The sequence below is a fragment of the Podarcis erhardii genome, assembly GCF_964252035.2.
Source record: "Podarcis erhardii genome assembly, chromosome: 2".
Classification (NCBI taxonomy): domain Eukaryota; kingdom Metazoa; phylum Chordata; class Lepidosauria; order Squamata; family Lacertidae; genus Podarcis; species Podarcis erhardii.
Window position 1 is genome coordinate 88,530,802 of NC_138498.1, and position 17,717 is coordinate 88,548,518.

General features: G+C 43.7%; 1 protein-coding gene across 1 annotated transcript in view; it reads left to right on the top strand.

Annotated features, from left to right (window-relative positions):
- Window positions 1-17,717, top strand: part of LOC309336705 (netrin-4-like) — a 54,762-nt gene that overhangs the window by 30,752 nt on the left and 6,293 nt on the right. The window contains exons 4-9 of the mRNA XM_081852902.1: window positions 5,261-5,387; window positions 6,830-7,018; window positions 13,818-14,031; window positions 14,728-14,864; window positions 15,579-15,647; window positions 17,039-17,209. Coding sequence (XP_081709028.1) covers window positions 5,261-5,387; window positions 6,830-7,018; window positions 13,818-14,031; window positions 14,728-14,864; window positions 15,579-15,647; window positions 17,039-17,209 — 907 coding nt within the window. The remainder of the gene's footprint in view (window positions 1-5,260; window positions 5,388-6,829; window positions 7,019-13,817; window positions 14,032-14,727; window positions 14,865-15,578; window positions 15,648-17,038; window positions 17,210-17,717) is intronic.

Consider the following 17,717-nt stretch of genomic DNA (forward strand, 5'->3'; position numbering starts at 1 on the left):
TAGGTCAGGCCCAGGAACAGAACGAGCAGTCCCAACCCTGCTTACACACATACACAACACATTTACTGAATATCTGCGCAGGGCTTCAGATAATGCCTGATTCTTGAATATGTAAACAGGCCCAAAGTTTCCCTTTCATTCATCTGTGTTAGAAGACAGGAGCTCAGGTAACACTTCCATCCTGTCCTACTGAATATGCTTTTTCACCTGGAAGAAGTTGCTTCCCAACTCCCGGGCAGGTAAGAAATTGTATTGGTTTGCATGAAACCCAATATGAATTCTTGCCCGATCCTTGGGGCCTGCAAGTGACTTGCTGATGATGATATGCAAATCTCTCTGTGTCCAAAATTGCTTTGGCAGCAGTACAAAGTGAACATGTAGCCAAATGACAAACATTTTCAATGAATCGGCATCAGATGCCCAGTTCTGGAAAGGTTCCAGTACCCAAACTTCAGTCAATGGAACCTACCCCCACCCCCATTGACTAATGACAGCCAGGAAATAGCACCAATGGTAGCGACAACAGTAGGAATCATCAGCAGGATAAAAGAGGCTAAGTGGAGAAACACAAGAGGAAGGAAGGATAAGATGAAACCAAATGGAAACACAAGTCTGCGTTACAATAGCCTGCGTCACAAATGTTCCAGCCAATCTGCTCCTTCCCACCCCCACCATGAAACTGTAGTTTCCATTCCTTTACCATCATGATTATGATGGCTGGGAACAAAAGGAATTCTTGATTGAGGTCCAGAAATCAAAACGTTGTGACAAGAGCAGATCACAGGCAGCACATTAATCCTCTTCTTGCTCAATTCCATTTGCTGCCAGTTAGCTTCTGGGGATTATTCAAGATGCTGGTTATTATATACCAGCAAAATGCCTATCGTTATGGTGAGTGTGTGTGTGTGGAAGGAAGGAAGGACATGCATATTTCAGGGACGTCATGGGTGGAGAGCACTGGGTCTCTGCTTGCCTTGACTTTAACATATATAGAGTAGGGGTCTGACACCATCTGCATAGCCCTTGCATCTGCTAAGCCAAATCCTGGTTCTATTTCTTGGGTGCTCTAAGCCAACCCCAAAAAGTCAGAGGGAATCTGATAGTCAAGGCCTGAAATGGGCCGGGCTAGAGTATACACATGTAAAGGTATAGGTAAAGGGACCCCTGACCATTATGTCCAGTCGTGGCCGACTCTGGGGTTGTGGCGCTCATCTCGCTTTATTGGCCAAGGGAGCCGGAGTACAGCTTCCAGGTCATGTGGCCAGCATGACTAAACCGCTTCTGGCGAACCAGAGCAGCACACGGAAACACTGTTTGCCTTCCCGCCGGAGCGGTACCTATTTATCTACTTGCACTTTGACGTGCTTTCGAACTGATAGGTTGGCAGGAGCAGGGACCGAGCAATGGGAGCTCACCCCGTCACAGGGATTCGAACCACCAACCTTCTGATTGGCAAGTCCTACGCTATGTGGTTTAGCCCACAGCGTACATACATGCTAAAGCATACCCAGGGATGACCTGTCCTTTTTTGCCACCTGAGGCAAAATGGGAAGGTGCTGTCCCCATCCCCCCAACCATGCCTGTTGAACCAGTGCCTCACTTGCTTGGGTCACATGGCTGCAGCAGTGGCTTCCAGTAGGATATCATAAGATCTTGCTAAACTCTTTTGAGAGCTCTGTAAAATCTCACAGTATAGAAGTCTTGTTCAAAAAATAGACTAAACCCATGTAGCTTGTGGGCTGGGCCTACTGTTGTTATCCTGCCTCCCCACATCCCAGCACTCAAACATAAAAAGAAATCTGCCAGATTTTACCAAGTGTTCCCTCTTGTCCTGCTGTGGTAAACTTCAGTGACATAGCTGTCAACTTTTCCCTTTTCTTGCAAGGAATCCTATTCAGACTAAGGGAATTTCCATTTTAAAAAGTGAAACGTTGACAGCTATGTTCAGTGATCCTTGGATGAAGTGAGGTATAGAAATACAATAAATAGTAATATTTATAATGCTGTTAAGTACAAATTATGTAGGAATGTTAGTCCTATCAATGCTGCCAAATTGCTTTCCAGTTTTATATCACAAGCAAGCAAGCAAGCAAGCAAGCAAGCAAGCAAGCAAGCAAGCAAGCAAATATCGTTTTTGTTTTTTTAAGCCACCAGTTCTTCATCCAATCAAAAAGATATGGGAATATTTCTCTTTCAAAGTGTCTGTCATGTCATGCCAGACATGTAGAGGAATGAAGTCTACATGGTTCTCAAGGCTGTTTGTTGTTGTTGTTTTTTAAGTGATGCATCTGGCTTAAAATGTTTTACTTCTGAATTAACCAGAAAGTCCCTAGCATTCAACAGGACTGAGTCATAATTTTTTCCCTTGGCACGGAATTGTGGTTTTCTTGTTCCTGTTTTATCCCATCCAACTTTTTTTTTCAGTCCTGCACTTGGTATTAGGGATGGGGGAGAAATTTGATTAAATTCACAGTTGACAACAAACTTATTTGATTTGCACTTTCTGAAGCAATACACAAATCGAAACACATCCATCCTTTGAGACTCATACTGCTCTGAATTTTGAAGTTCTCCAGCCAAATGATGTGTACAAAAATGCATATGCTTGGGTTGTTGCTGGCGTCTGTCTTGAGAGACAATGGAGTGTGCCTTCAGGTGTGAAGTCAAGTCTCTGTGTTAGCAGCACCAAAGTGACCTCCCTAGGGAGCAAGACTGTGCAGTGTGTATGGAGGTCCTGGGCTGCCCAGACAACAACACCCCCATCTCAACCTTGCTGATGTGGTCCAAAGGAAAGCAGAGCAATACGTTTGGCACTAGCTTGGCTGCAGGAGTTGCCGGAAGGAGGCATACAAGGCACAAGTAGATAGTCATGAAAACAACACATGAAAATGCATTATATCAGGAAACTTAATTTTCTGTGTAGTAGGCATAATTGTTTACAAACATGTATTATCCACCCCAAAATGCTAAACTTTTTGAGAGGGGTGGATTTGATTTAGAAATGTAGAGAACCAAACTTAAGACTGGAAAAGTGAGAAACTGTGAGAAGCCAAAATCGACCCATTGACCCATCTCTGCTTGATATATACAGTCGTACCTTGGATCTCAAATGCCTTGGCTCCCGAACAAATCAGCTCCCAAATGATCGAAACCCAGAAGTCAGTGTTCCAGTTTTCAAACACCTTTCCAAAGCTGAATGTCCAACGGGGCTTCTGCAGCTTCTGATTGGCTACAGGAGCTTCCTGCAGCCAATCAGAAGCCATGCTTTGGTTTTCAAACATTTTGGAAGTTGAATGGACTTCCGGAACGGATTCCGTTTGACTTCTAAGGTATGACTGTATAACTTATTTGGTTTAAAAGAAGTCTTCACACACTGAAATACTAAGGTGACAGTAATTCAATTGTTCTTTCTTTCTTTCTTTCTTTCTTTCTTTCTTTCTTTCTTCTTTCTTTCTTTCTTTCTTTCTTTCTTTCTTTCTTTCTCCCTCCCTTCTCAAATTATAAGCAGGTTCAGGGTTTCGAGCGCAGGCATTCTTGTACGATTCCCTAGAGGCTTCCTGTACAATGTACTCTGTCCCCTCCATCCTCCCCTGAGGCTGACTACAGCCAAGTGCAGAGAGGGAGAGAAATGCATACCCCGAAGTCTCTGCTCAGTCTTCCGTGAGGAGGCAGCAAACTGCTCTGGGCACAGAAAATCTGCCAGCTGGCTCTAGAGGAGCAGTGGCATCAGCCATGTAGGCTGTGTCCTCATATCTGATCTGAAGGGATTAGGAAAGAGGGAGAGAAGGGGGGGAATTGCTGTAGGGAGCAAGCTGGTGAAGGGTAGCAGAGAGGAGGGCAGAGGAGATGTATCTATACATTTATTTTTTTAAGAATACTTCTCACCAGTTTCTCACCTGCAACGACATGTATAGGGCCTTGCAGCAGATGAAACACAATTGCCCCCCCCCCAAACACTACAGAGAACTGCCAGTGGCATTAGTAGCAAGATTAAAGGGATTTAGATTAGATTCATGCCTCAGTCAGAACTGAAATCTCAGGCTCCACTTTTGTATATAATATGCAGTGAGGCAGAAGCATGGCTGCACGGCTGCAACATTTGGTACCCCAACCCCATGTGCAAGAGAGGGCAGTGGAAGGAATTTAGGGCTGCAGGGGGGTGTTTGGTGACTGGAAAATTGAACTCAGTGGGGCCCATTCAGTTCAATTTTCATTCATCTCACATCCAATACAGAGGGGGATGACTGGGAGTCCTCTTCCATACTTAAAAAATCACATTTGAAAATAAAAGAAAGACATTTGAAAATGTGAGGGAAAAGGAAAATAAAGTGAACTAAACCACAGAGCCTAGGGCTTGCCGATCAGAAGGTTGGCGGTTTGAATCCCTGCAATGGGGTGAGCTCCCGTTGCTCAGTCCCTGCTCCTGCCAAGCTAGCAGTTCAAAGCACGTCAAAGTGCAAGTAGATAAATAGGTACTGCTCTGGCGGGAAGGTAAATGGCATTTCCGTGCGCTGCTCTGGTTCGCCAGAAGCAGCTTAGTCATGCTGGCCACATGACCCAGAAGCTGTACGCTGGCTCCCTCGGCCAGTAAAGCGAGATGAGCGCCGCAACCCCAGAGTCGGCCATGACTGGACCTAACGGTCAGGGGTCCCTTTACCTTTACCTTTTAGGCTTTCTGCAATGAAAACAAATGGCACTTGAAGCAATTTCTCTCCCTTTGCAACACCCACTAAATAATTATTTTAGGTTGTCAGTGCCTGTGTGTCCTGCTAAAACCCAAGTAGGCTTGGTCTCAAAGAGGTGGCCAGGTGAGAGCTAGTGACACACTTCTGCATTAAAGCATTAGGTGCAGATTCACATTTTTGCAGATTTTTCAGACCCTCGAGGTTTCATTTCTTCTCAGAAGGAAGAATAGGTGCACATTTCTTTCAGCATGTCACCTGTAGGCCTGTAGCTAGGCCTTCTCCAGTAGGACCAGATCAGGCTGTTTCAAGAAATTGCCACTGCCATCCATCTTGGAACTGCCGAAAGAGGCTGTGGCCAATGGGGCCTGGAGCTTTGGGCTTGGGAAAGGGGCAGGAGTTGTTGTTGTCCCTCTGCCCCTTCCAAATTTTGGACGTCCAAGTGGAGACGGTTCCAATGAGCAGCCCTTTGGGATGCAATGAATGTGTGTTCTTCCACCAAAAAGACCTCTTAGCTAGTGCATTTTAGCGCTTTATCGTTTTCTGAATGTGTGTGTTGTTGTTGCTTTCTTTGACAGGTCCATGGGAAGTGCATGTGCAGACATAACACTGCAGGACAGCATTGTGAGAGGTGCGCGCCATTGTACAATGACCAGCCATGGGAGCCAGGCGATGGAAAAACGGGGACACCAAATGAATGCAGAAGTATGTGGGTATGGCAAAGAGAGGGTAGAGATGAAGGGTTGCAATGTAATCCATCTTTCCACCCAGCAGCAAAGCCCGATAACAGCCAATTCATGGAGTCGGGATTTACGATGCTCTAGCGACAGATGGGGAATGGGATTGCCAAGCAACTGCCTGAAACTCCTTTCAGTCTCTCTCTATGTGTGTGTGTGCATGTGTGAGCAAATGTGGTTGGCCTATGTGATATATTGTAAAATAGGGTACAAAGAGCAAAGCTCTGGTTTTCAAAGAGATTTTGTCCAACATTGCTTACTAGAGTTTTGGCCTACGATGAGAGTAGGGGAAAATATATAGATTTTTTAAAGTTCATCTGTTTCTCAGCAGGTACCATTGTAGATTTATTTATCTATTATTTATTGGATTTATATACCGCCCTATACCCGCAGGTCTCAGGCCGGTTCACATAATTTAGAGGCTTTCTGGTTTTATTTCGTTTCGTCAAAGAGTAGTACTTCATTTCAAGGTGCTTTGAAAAATGGTAAAGGTCCTACCATCGTTCCTCAGAAAATAATATATTCAGAATGGGTATGTTAGTTGAAATAGTGATTGAAAAGAATACATTGGATAAAGCAAAACTCCAGTTACAGCAAGGTTTTTAAAATCAGAGTTAAAGTGGCTCAACTCTAGAGGTTTAAGGTTTCCATAATCAAAATTCTAACCTCTAGGGATCCTTTTGCCTTAAAACTATGGAGCAGTTAGTGGCCTAGATGGAGATGTGTCTATCATTGCCCAATTTTACTTTTATTGGTCTAATGTACAAGTCACTGTTCCAAAAAAAGATTCTGGTTTAAACTAGTTGAGGTGGAGTTGGGTGGGGTATTTGAGGGATGAGGACTGAACATCACAGATAATTCCGGCTAGATGCAGCCCCAGAGGCAATATTTACATCCCTTTTATCAGAACAGGGTGGGATGGGTGAAGCTCTTCTCATGTTTTACATCTTATATACTAACAAAAGGCAACAAGCTTTATGTGGAATCAGTTTTGCAAATATGATTACAATAAGTGCTTGGTTATCAGCACAAAAGAGTTATCACTTAAATTACTCAGTCTCTGCCCTACCCCTGCAAATCCTGCCTTTTCTTAACTCATACTGGTTGAGGGAAATGTAAAAGGAATAATTTATTTGTTTATTTCATAAAACTTGTATAGTGCTTGGTTGTAAAATAACAGCAACAATAACCCTCAAAGCGGCTGACCAGAAAACACCACTCACGTCATTGGATTTTCTTTACACATCTTCCCAGCGTTTCCTTGCTCTTAACTAAAATGTTAGGACTAAATAAATCCATGAGAGGAAAACCCCCACATTTAAGTTCTATTCACTTGTACTACAGTGTGAGTAAGAATCATGTTGCTCCTTCTTCTTTTCCTTCTCCCCCTCACCCCTGGGCTCTGGACAGAGTGTCGCTGTCACAGTCATGCTGAGAGCTGCCATTTTGACCTGAGCGTCTGGTTGGCATCAGGAAAGCAGAGTGGAGGTGTCTGTGACAACTGCAAGCACAACACAGAGGGCTACCGGTGTCAAAGGTGCAAGCCTGGTTTTTACAGAGACAAAGGAAAACCCATGTCTTCGCCGGAGATTTGCAAACGTAAGTGGGGATGGGTGGGTTTGTCAATTTGGATTTCACTTTTTCTTTCCATCATGAATTTATTTCTTCACATTTCTGCAGCAGGCTGCAGTGCTGTTGCTTTTAAAGTCATGAAAGTTCATTGGCATTATAATGTGAATTTCTCTAATGATGATGATGATGATGATGACAATAATAATAATTTATTCCCCGCCCATGTGACTGGGTTGCCCCAGCCACTATGGGTGGCTTACAACATAGTATCAAAACACAACTAGCCATCAAATATTAAAAACTTCTCAATACAAGGCTGCCTTCAAATGGTTGTGCAGTTCTTTATCTCCTTGACATCTGATGGGAGGGTGTTCCACAGGGTGGGCGCCACTACCAAGAAGGCCCTCTGCCTGGTTCCCTGTGCCTTCACTTCTCACAATGATGGAACCGCCAGAAGGCCCTCGGAGCTGAACCTCAGTGTCCAGTCTGAACAATGGGGTGGAGATGCTCCTTCAGGTATACAGGGCCCAAAGTACACATTTCTGTAAGCACTTTGTGTGACGAATACACACCTTTCTGCAAACAATTTCCCCTTAGGTAATGTATTTTTGTATGTTATTTCCCAAACACATGCATTTTATGTACCCTTTTCCCAAACATCTGCATTTTAAAACACATTATTTTGTTGGAAAACTGAATTGCAAAATTCAGAGAAGAGCAAATTTGGAATAACTGCATTTCTGCTTGCATTTTCATTTGAGAAATGTGAATTAGATATTTAAAAGAGAACTGGACTGAATTTCTTCCCCATTGTTAAATGTAAGTCATCAGCACACTTGTTTTAGTCATATTTATATATAATAAAGTAACTGGTTGATTCAAAACTACCAGTTAATTTGAGAGGGGGCGGGGCAAGTTTCAACAAACTGGTAGAGCCTATCTCAAAGCACCATCGCTGTATGCCTGTCCACCTCCAGGGTCAAGCTCTGGTATAAAAAATGGTTCTGCCCATTTGTAGGAGAAACCAGCAGTACATGATGGCATCAGGGATGCCATCGTGACATGTGACATGTTCCCCCAGTCACTGGAACAGCTTTGCACGCTAATACATTTCCTTTCAAAAAATATAAGTGGAAGAAAACGAACTGATGAATGCTTTGGGATTCATGCAGCACCTGAAAAAAGAAGAAAATTCTGAATTTCAGTGCAGGGCAAGACAGGCTGCTGGGCCACTGTTTGATTTGCTAGGAAGCACATCTCTCATTTGAAGTACAATGTCAGTCTACTCTTTTCCTATTCTTATATCTGTCTCCACCCTACTGCCTTGCTTCTGGTCTTCTGCTGCTACTTTGGTAGACCCGATCCAGGTTTCCTTTGAACTCTTATGCTTCTTGCGCTGTAATTTCCGCAGGCCCCTGGTATTGCTTGAATGGCCCTGTTCACAACACTTCCTCTGTTTCTGCTCTTTTGTGTTTGCCTCTTCTGAAATGCTAGTGCTGGCTCAGCCTCCGCCCCCCTCCCTGCCCCGTTCACCAACTTTTAACCTTTTGTGAAAGCACAAGGAACGAGGAGCTGGCGAGCTAACCTATTGGTGTACCTGACCATATTGCATGACACCCAATGACTTCTCCTGTAGCTCCTTTCTCTTAACTCTTGAGAAGTCTTAGGGAAAGTAAGTTTTGTAAAGCCACCCTACCACAAGATTAGATTTCAAACCTCATAGCAGTTGAAAGATTTGTGCCCGAGTATCAAAGTGGGGTAAATGTTCTCTAACTTAAAGAGCAGCAGGGGAGCAAAACCATTATTTCCTAAGGAATCAACCAGAAAGCAGCCAACTTGAATGAAACTGAAGCTCAGTTTTCCAAATGGCTTTTGATCTAATATGGCTGCTTTAGATCTACAAAGTAGAGCTAAGACAAATCTTCTTGCAAGTATTTTCTTCAGCATTCACTTCTGGGAATACTGATATTTCAATGCTTTCCAGATATCCTCTGAATATTTTCTGAATATTCACAGAAAATCACAAGCAGTATTTGATATCCAGTGAGATTTGATTTCAGTATTTGATCATTAACATTATGTCAGCAAGTCTAGTAAAAGTATTTGGTAATATTTGATAACTGGGATGCATTGATGGTTTGTTCTTTACAGTATTTGGTGGGTGACATACAAGTCTTTTTTAAAAAAAAGGTAATTTTATTAATCTAGATTTCCAAGATAGCCTACAAAAGAGAACCATAAAACAAATATAAAACATCAGAAACAAAAGCAGTTATCGAGCCACGTTTTAGACTTTTTTTAAAAAAAAAAAGATTGCTCAAGATTTTAACTGACATGCAAGTCTTTGACATGTGCATTAGTATTTAGTACAGTTGTACCTTGGTTTTCGAACAGCTTAGTTCTCAAACGTTTTGGCTCCCGAACGCCGCAAACCCGGAAGTGAGTGTTCTGGTTGGCGAACTATTTTTGGAAGCCGAACGTCCGATGGGGCTTCCACGGCTTCCGTGCTTTGATTTCCAAACCTTTTGGAAGTTGAACGGACTTCCGGAATGGATTCCATTCAACTTCAACAGTACGACTGTATTTGATTTCTTCCGATATGTCACAGTTTGCCACCTGCCAAAATCAAAACAGACAAGATGTGAACAAGTCTGAAGTACCTGACTTGTGAAGTAAAATTGGAGGTGCGATTTTTGAATTCTTACTTGAAATTTCACATAGTAGTAGTAATAATAATAATAATAAATTTTATTTATACCCCGCCCTCCCCAGCTAGGGCCGGGCTCAGGGCGGCTAACAACCAATAATAAAAACAAGTTGAATGAATACAACTTAAAAACAAGATTAAAATACAACCTTAAAATGCAGCCTCATCACAGGAGAAGAAAGGAAAAAAGAAAAAGGGGGAGGGAATCAAATTGACTCCAAGCCAAAGGCCAGGGGAACAACTCTGTCTCTAGTAGTAAAAGGAGTAGTAGTAGTAGTAGTAGTAGTAGTAATAATAATTATATATATATCATTTATACCCTGCCCATCTGGCTGAGTTTCCCCAGCCACTCTGGGTGGCAGGTTGAGTTTGGCAATATTTGAAAAATATGTCAGATTCAAATTATTCCTTTCAGTTCTCCAACAAGTTCTGCTCCCTGTTCACGCATTCTGTGGAAAAAGTCTCTTCTGTCACATATCAAGCATGCAGAGCCTATGTATATGAAGTTTGTACAAACAAAGGTTCCTTCACAAGTTGTGCTGAACGTGTATGTGGGGGGAGAGCTCCTGGTTACCACCCTGTGCCCCCTTTCTATGTGTGTTGACTGTGCACAATTCTACTCAGTAGCAGCCAATGGAGCTGCACAGGTGAGGTGGCAGTGCCACCTAGTGAGAGGTGGAGGGGCAAGGCATCAGAAGTTTGGCACAGTGGGGGCACAGCACAGATGCCATGGCAGGAACATTGGGTTGTCTCCCCCATAATGCCCGCACCATGCCAAGCTCCTTCTTCCCTGCCCTTCCACCTCTCAGTAAGCAGCTTCGCCACACCATGTTCAGAGACAGGAGAGCAACACAGCCTTACCAGCTACTCCTGGTCCTGCTAACTGGGCATTAATCAGCCTTCTACCTCACAATTCCGATTTGTGCCATACCCTGTCCTGCTGACCTTCAGCAAAAGACCGGAGGGTTTGCGATGTATCAGTAACTCATACCCTCAGCTTATTTTGGCTGAGAAATGCCATGTTAAATATGCACCGGCTTACAAAATAAAAATAATTTTAAAAATGCTGCGGATACCAAAGAGGAAAATAACAAATTTGTCACAGCAGATTGCACAGATGTTTGTGGGATGAGCAATGGAGTTCTCAGCCCCATTGTGAGAAAGGAAGAAATGCTTTGGGGAAGGGAGAGAGGGCACGGAAACTGCCATTGTCTCTCCCGTGGGCACTGGGTTGGAGAAGGAAAGGCCAAGGGGGAAAGCTGAATGAAATACCCCATTAATCCCTTCGTGAAAAGCTTGCTTTAAGAGTGTTCTTCCATCCAGAGCAAAGTCCCTCGGTTAAGCTGAAAAAGGCCCTCGGGCTCCTGAGAAGAAAAGCGAAGAGGACTCTCTGCTCAGAAGGAATCTCTCAGCATTAGTCACAATAATCGAACACATTCTCTCTTAATCACCAGTAAGAGGAAAAATGTGTTGTATAACAGTCTGAATGCTCTGGTGCTAGCCAAATCCTCCTCCACAGAGTTCTCATTGGTTAGGGATGCACAGACATTCCTGCAAAATGAACTGAAAGGAAATAAACCAGCCCAAACAGCAAACACATAAACATGCCTTCCCCTTCCTGTCACCTCTGCTCATCCCTGAACTTTCTTCAACTCTTTTGGTATTTTGCTGGGTGGAAGGACAGACATGCACATTAGGGCAGATGGGGCATTGCCTGCTCACCTTACTTGCAGCCAGTCAGCAAGTGGCTGGGCACACAGCTTTGGTTTCTGTAAGGTCCACAACTGACAACACAGGAATGCATGATCAGATTTCCTGACTTCTTTTTTTTTTTTTTTTGCAGTGAAACAGGGCTCCAATTTTTATTAGAGCAGGCATAGGCAAACTCGGCCCTCCAGATGTTTTGGAACTATAATTCCCACCATCCCTGACCACTGGTCCTGTTAGCTAGGGATCGTGGGAGTTGTAGTCCCAGAACATCTGGAGGACTGAGTTTGCCTATGCCTATATTAGAGCAACACTAGTGAGGGACCTCCTGCCAACCTAGCAGTTCGAAAGCATGTCAAAGTGCAAGTAGATAAATAGGTACCGCTCCAGCTGGAAGGTAAACGGCGCTTCTGTGCGCTGCTCTGGTTTGCCAGAAGTGGCTTAGTCATGCTGGCCACATGACCCAGAAGCTGTACGCCGGCTCCCTTGGCCAATAAAGCGAGATGAGCGCCACAACCCCAGAGTCGGTCACGACTGGACCTAATGGTCAGGGGTCCCTTTACCTTTACCTTTAGTGAGGGACAGGGTGCTTAATTTAGAGCCGGCTCTACTGTTAGACAAAGTGAGGCAACCACTGAAGAGGGTGGGTGTCGTGCAGACAGAGCTATGTGAGCCACATGGCCTGACCGGCCTGCTGCCCTCTGGTGTGGTGGAGGACTCTGCCCCATTGTCAATGTTGAAGTAAGAGCGAGCTGCAAGTTAGGCTGGCTTTTGTACATGGAATGGGAGTGACCACATCTTGCCCTTTGTCTCAGTCAGCAAAATGTCTTGGGCTGGCCCTGGCTAAACCCTCTCCCACATTGCATTTCCCATTCTAAATCATGCCCACTAAGCTGCTACTAGTCCTCATGGCGGGAGGGGCTAAACATAAGACTGATTCAGGAGCATGTGTTATTTCCTGTGCTGGGCAGACACTTCATTGGGGGAAACAGCATGGGGAAATGGAGCAAAAAGTCCTCTCTCCTTGAAAACCAGAGACAGCGGGGGAGAAATGTCTGGAGATCCAATCACAGATCTCCCATTCCATGTCAATTTTGGCCTTAAAGTTGTAATTCTGCTAACCAGGGATTTCCTTAATTTCCACTAACACCTTCAATAGGATTGAAGCCACTTAAGTGCATTCAGGGTACCAGCCAAGGCATGTCACTTTCTGGTTCACTGTGTTTTTTTATATTCTGTTGGAAGCCACCCAAAGTGGCTGGGGCAGCCTAGTCACATGAGCGGGATATAAGTAGTAAATCATCGTCATCTGAAAATGCATCATTTCAAAATGGATTGTGTAGGAGCAAGAAATACAGAAAGAAGGAGGACACCCAATCTGGCTGGCTTAACACAAATAATCCTGAAGTGTCGTTCCACATATGGCTACGTGTACTAGGTGGATGAAAGCCATTTTCTTTTGTTGTAGCATAGATAGGAAAACTGGAGCAAACAGCATTAAACTGTGTCAGAAGTGTGTTCATTCCTCTACGCTCGGAGTCCATGTGTCAAACATTTCATTAATGCCAAATTTGGGTGAACCATTCCATCAACAAGTCTCCAGCGTTTGGCAATGATTAATTTAGCCGCCACAATTAGGTATATACAGGCAGTGACTGTTTTACACGTGTCTGATTGATGTGTGATTGTGAGCACGCTCATTTCCACGGACCCAGAAGTGGCTGGAAAAGGGGGTGTAATGGGGAAGGGGCATAATGGGGCTAGCTTATGCATGGTCCACCGATGCAGGCGGGGGCCAGGAATGCAACCTGGAGCTAGGTTTTTACGTAACACTGTTACAGATCGAGAATCAAAAATAAAAAGAAGAGCAAGTTTAAGGTCAGATGAAAGTTTCCGATTAGCTATGCATTCCGTTTCTTGGAACACTTTCTGTCAAAACAAAGTAGCTTTGGGATAGGACTACCACATATGGAAGAAGAAGCCAGGGGCCCTTGCACCCTCTCCAGACTCTAACATCCTACAAAGTTGTGATGGATATAAATACCAGTCCTGAGTAAGCTTAATCGTATTTTCTTTTACCTTGGCTGAAACTGACTTGAGGGGGTCCAGATTGCTTGCCAGCCTTAAATATGGGTCCACCAACATCAACCCTCACAACTTGTTTTTTCATTCCATCATTAAAACCTGGTAGGGTTTGAGAAAGAACTTTGCAAAGCTTAAGAATAAGGCCTGGGTCTAATGTCTCTTGGTTATAAATTGGTGATTCAAAAGAAGTTAAAGGGCAAGCAGTCTATTCCGAGAAGGTTGTGTTTATGCTGCATCTGACATACAGTAAAGCCCTTGAGGAGATTCTGTCCCTGCAGGTGACTGTCGGCTAATCCTCTCCATTCCACACTGCGCTTTCTCATTCAGCTTGCTCCTGCCACCTCATGGGCTCAGTGAACACGACTTTCAACCAGAGCTGGAAATGCCACCCAAAGAAAGGATTCTGCTTCTGCAAACCAGGCGTTGCAGGCCCCAAATGCGACCGGTGCCTCTTGGGCTATTGGGGATTTGGAGAGAATGGCTGCCAGCCTTGTGACTGTGCCAGAGACTGTGACAAGCACACCGGAGAATGCCTCAGCAAGTAAGCAAACTCCTTATCACAAACTGATTATGTGCAGAATCCCTAGGCTGGTTCAGTCCTTGTTTGGGATTAGGATATTTTTTTAAATAATATTTTTTATTGATTTTGACATATAAATTATAAAACGTATCACAAAGCTTATCACTTATACAATCTTTTTGGACTTCCATCAGCACCTCTGATGATCCACCGTTTTAACCACTTCTCATGCATTTCTTAACTTTATATTGCCTTTACATCTCTTAACAAATCATCCTCCCCCTTGTCCATTTTTACAATACTTCTAATAATACTCCTCACAAAACTTCTTGCAACCCTACAAACGTCGTCTGTTCTTCACTATTACTTTTCAAACAGTCCGTAAATTTACTCCAGTCTTCCGTGAATTTCTGGTCTCGCCGGTTTCGAATCCTTCCTGTTAGTTTATCTAATTCTGCATAGTACATTAACTTCAGGGATTAGGATATTTTTGCCTAATTGAAGGATACAGAAAATATCAATGCATCTTTCTGCACAGAAATCACTAACGATTGGTTCTTAGAAATGTTCCTTGCTTAACTTTGCTTATCAAAACTCTGGAGCTAGCATTACCTCTCCGTCACTGAGTAGTAAGTGAATGAAGCAGAGGCTACCTTGTGACTATCACATCCCGTGATCTAAGTGCCATTTTCATTTGTTCTGTTGTCCTCTTCCCAGTTACGACAACCAGGCTTTTTTCAATATTCCCATTGGTGGAAGAATCCCTGACCTTATTCAAACACCAGCCAATGAGACTGAAGATGAGTGGCAGTGGAATGACCACGAACAAGGGTTTTCTGCACTAAGACATCCAGGTATGGATTTATATCGTTGCACGACAGACGCCAGTTATTACTTTTACAATTTAGTGGAGTGTTTTAGATTTACAGAGTATTTGTCATAAGTAATTGTCTGTAGTGACTGAGAGGTACTTGAGTCTGATCTCTGACTTGCTTTTTATTTAGCATATATATTAATTGTGTGATAATTTCCATGCAGAGTGTTTTGCTTCCCACTTAGAAAGCTTGGCTAGATAGGGTGGTGTTTCACTTTTGCCATTTAAGCATCATATTTGCAAATAAATGATTTCTCTTTAAAACGTATTTTAATAAGACATACTCACCTTCTTGGTGGGCAAGGTTCTTGGACCAGATCTAGGCATTCTTGGAGGAAATTGATTTTCTGGATCCATTTCAATCGGGGTTTAGGCCTGGTTTTGGCACAGAAACTGCTTTGGTGGCCCTATGTGATGGGCCTCTGTCATGGCCTTTTAAACTGTGTGTGTAGTATGTATTTTTGTCCTTTTATATTCTAAACGGCCCTGTGATCCTTACTTAAAGGGTGGTATAGAAATTTAATAAATAGATAATAAAATAATAAACAATAGCAGCAAAACATTCTGATATTTGAAAGCGTATGTGCATGTGTACATGAAAATAACTTGATTTCTCTCTTTGCCAAACTCACCCAACCCCACTTTCTTAATGTGAACCTCCTCCTTCAACACTGGCCTGTGATTCCATGGCTAGAAAAGTGTGTCTGCAAAGAAAGGATACTAGGAAGCGTCACCAATTTCTGCCAGATGAAATATGCTTACGGTAAGTGAGTAAAATACCTTCTCCCATTTAAATGTTGCTGTTGTTGTTTAGTCATTTAGTCGTGTCCGACTCTTTGTGACCCCATGGACCAGAGCACGCCAGGCACTCCTGTCTTCCATTGCCTCCTGCAGTTTGGTCAAACTTATGTTAGTAGTTTCAAGAAGACTGTCCAACCATCTCATGCTCTGTCGTCCCCTTCTCCTTGTGCCCTCAATTTTTCCCAACATCAGGGTCTTTTGCACAGCGTCTTCTTTTCTCATGAGGTGGCCAAAGTCTTGGAGCCTCCGCTTCAGGATCTGTCCTTCCAGTGAGCACTCGGGGCTGATTTCTTTAAGAATGGAGAGGTTTGATCTTCTTGCAGTCCATGGGACTCTCAAGAGTCTCCTCCACCTATTTAAATAGTGGGAACCAAATGAAGCCCCAGAACATCTTTCCTGCTGCTCTTCATCTTTCAAAACTCCAAAGTCTGTAGCAGAGAAGCCTAACGTCTGCACAAAGTAAACTCGGATACTTAATGCTCCCATAAAAATAACAATTACAGATGATGCGCATCTTACACTTATTTTAGTTACAGAATTGTATAAATAAGTGGAGAGAGGCAGAGTGCCAACTTGAATAAAATATTGGAGGAGGCCAGGTAGGCCCTGCTCTGCATAATGAATCACAACACCCCCACACACCCATTTGAATAGCACTGCCCATCATTTTTCAGGAGGCAGCCCCCTCAAATATTTTTTTGGGGGGGGGGCAAAGGGACCTCACCCCTAGGAGTTGGCTCTTATGGAAAGCGGAGTAAACTCACTTTCTATATATTTTCCTCCCACCCAGCCAGAGCTGCGTTCAGAAGCTTACCTCGCTTTGTGAAGGTGGTATAGGAGTTCTGGGATACTGCCAGCCCTTCTGTGTCTCCTTCCCAGAGCTGGAAAGGAGGTGGGAGGGCTCTAGGACCCTGCCACAGCCCTTCTACGCCCTTCCCAAAGCTGGGCAAGCAGCCCTCTGCCTTGCTGGGTAGGGGTGGTTCTGGATGTTCCTGGCTTCAGGCATCATTTTCATGCTTGGGCCCCTGGAATGAAGCCCTCGCATAAGATGTGCGTTGCCTGTATGAGACTGAATTTCCATAACTTTATTCGTCTAGATATTGTGTTATGGGTTGGCATTTGTGTTTTATGTTGTGATCATTTGATACAGGGCAGTATATAGATATAATTAGCAAGACATGTTGTTTATCCCTAAGACAAACTATCCAAATTCTGTGACAGATCTCCAAAGGCAGTCTGCTAATGCATTCGTGTATTAACTAAAATGTGCCTTCAGGTTCTGCCAACCGACACAGCAAAAAAAATTGCCCATTGTGTAAAATTAATTGTGTTTCCTTTCATGCTCTTTGGCAGTAATAAAAGCAAAGATCCTCTCCGCTCATGACAAAGGAACCCATGCAGAAGTCATTGTGAAGGTCAAAAAGGTTCTGAAATCGGGAAGAGTGAAAATCACGAGGAGTAACAGAAGCATCTATCCTGAGTCTTGGACCAACAGAGGGTGCACATGCCCGATTCTTAATCCTGGTAAATATTTATCCCTGGCATGTCCATGTAGGACAGGAATTGTCTCCAGCCTGAAACCCTGGAGAGCTGCTGCTAGTCAGTGTTGGCAGTTATGAGTTAGATGGAGCAATGCTCTGAGGCATTATAGGCAGCAATCACAGTTCCTCGATGTTCTTTCTTTTCTGCAGAAAACTGGCATGGCAGTGCCAACCCACCCTCAGTGCGCCATACCCCAAAAGTACTTTACTGATCTTGTGTGGGTTGCCCTGTCACCACAGAGTTCCCACCTGTTCCACGTTAGGTCAGTGTGAGATAATGGTAAAAAGAAGGGACCATATCCAGACAATGTATTATTTGCTTCAGGTGGTTGGTTCTGTGACATAATCACCACTGAAGACCTGCAATTTGCATTGAAAGGAAAGCTCCCACTGGAGTAAGTGGGAGCTTTTTTCCTCTATGCAAATAGCCGGTGTGGGGGCAAAGAGTTAAAGCTCTCCTATGCCACATGCCAGGGTTCTGCTCTATATCA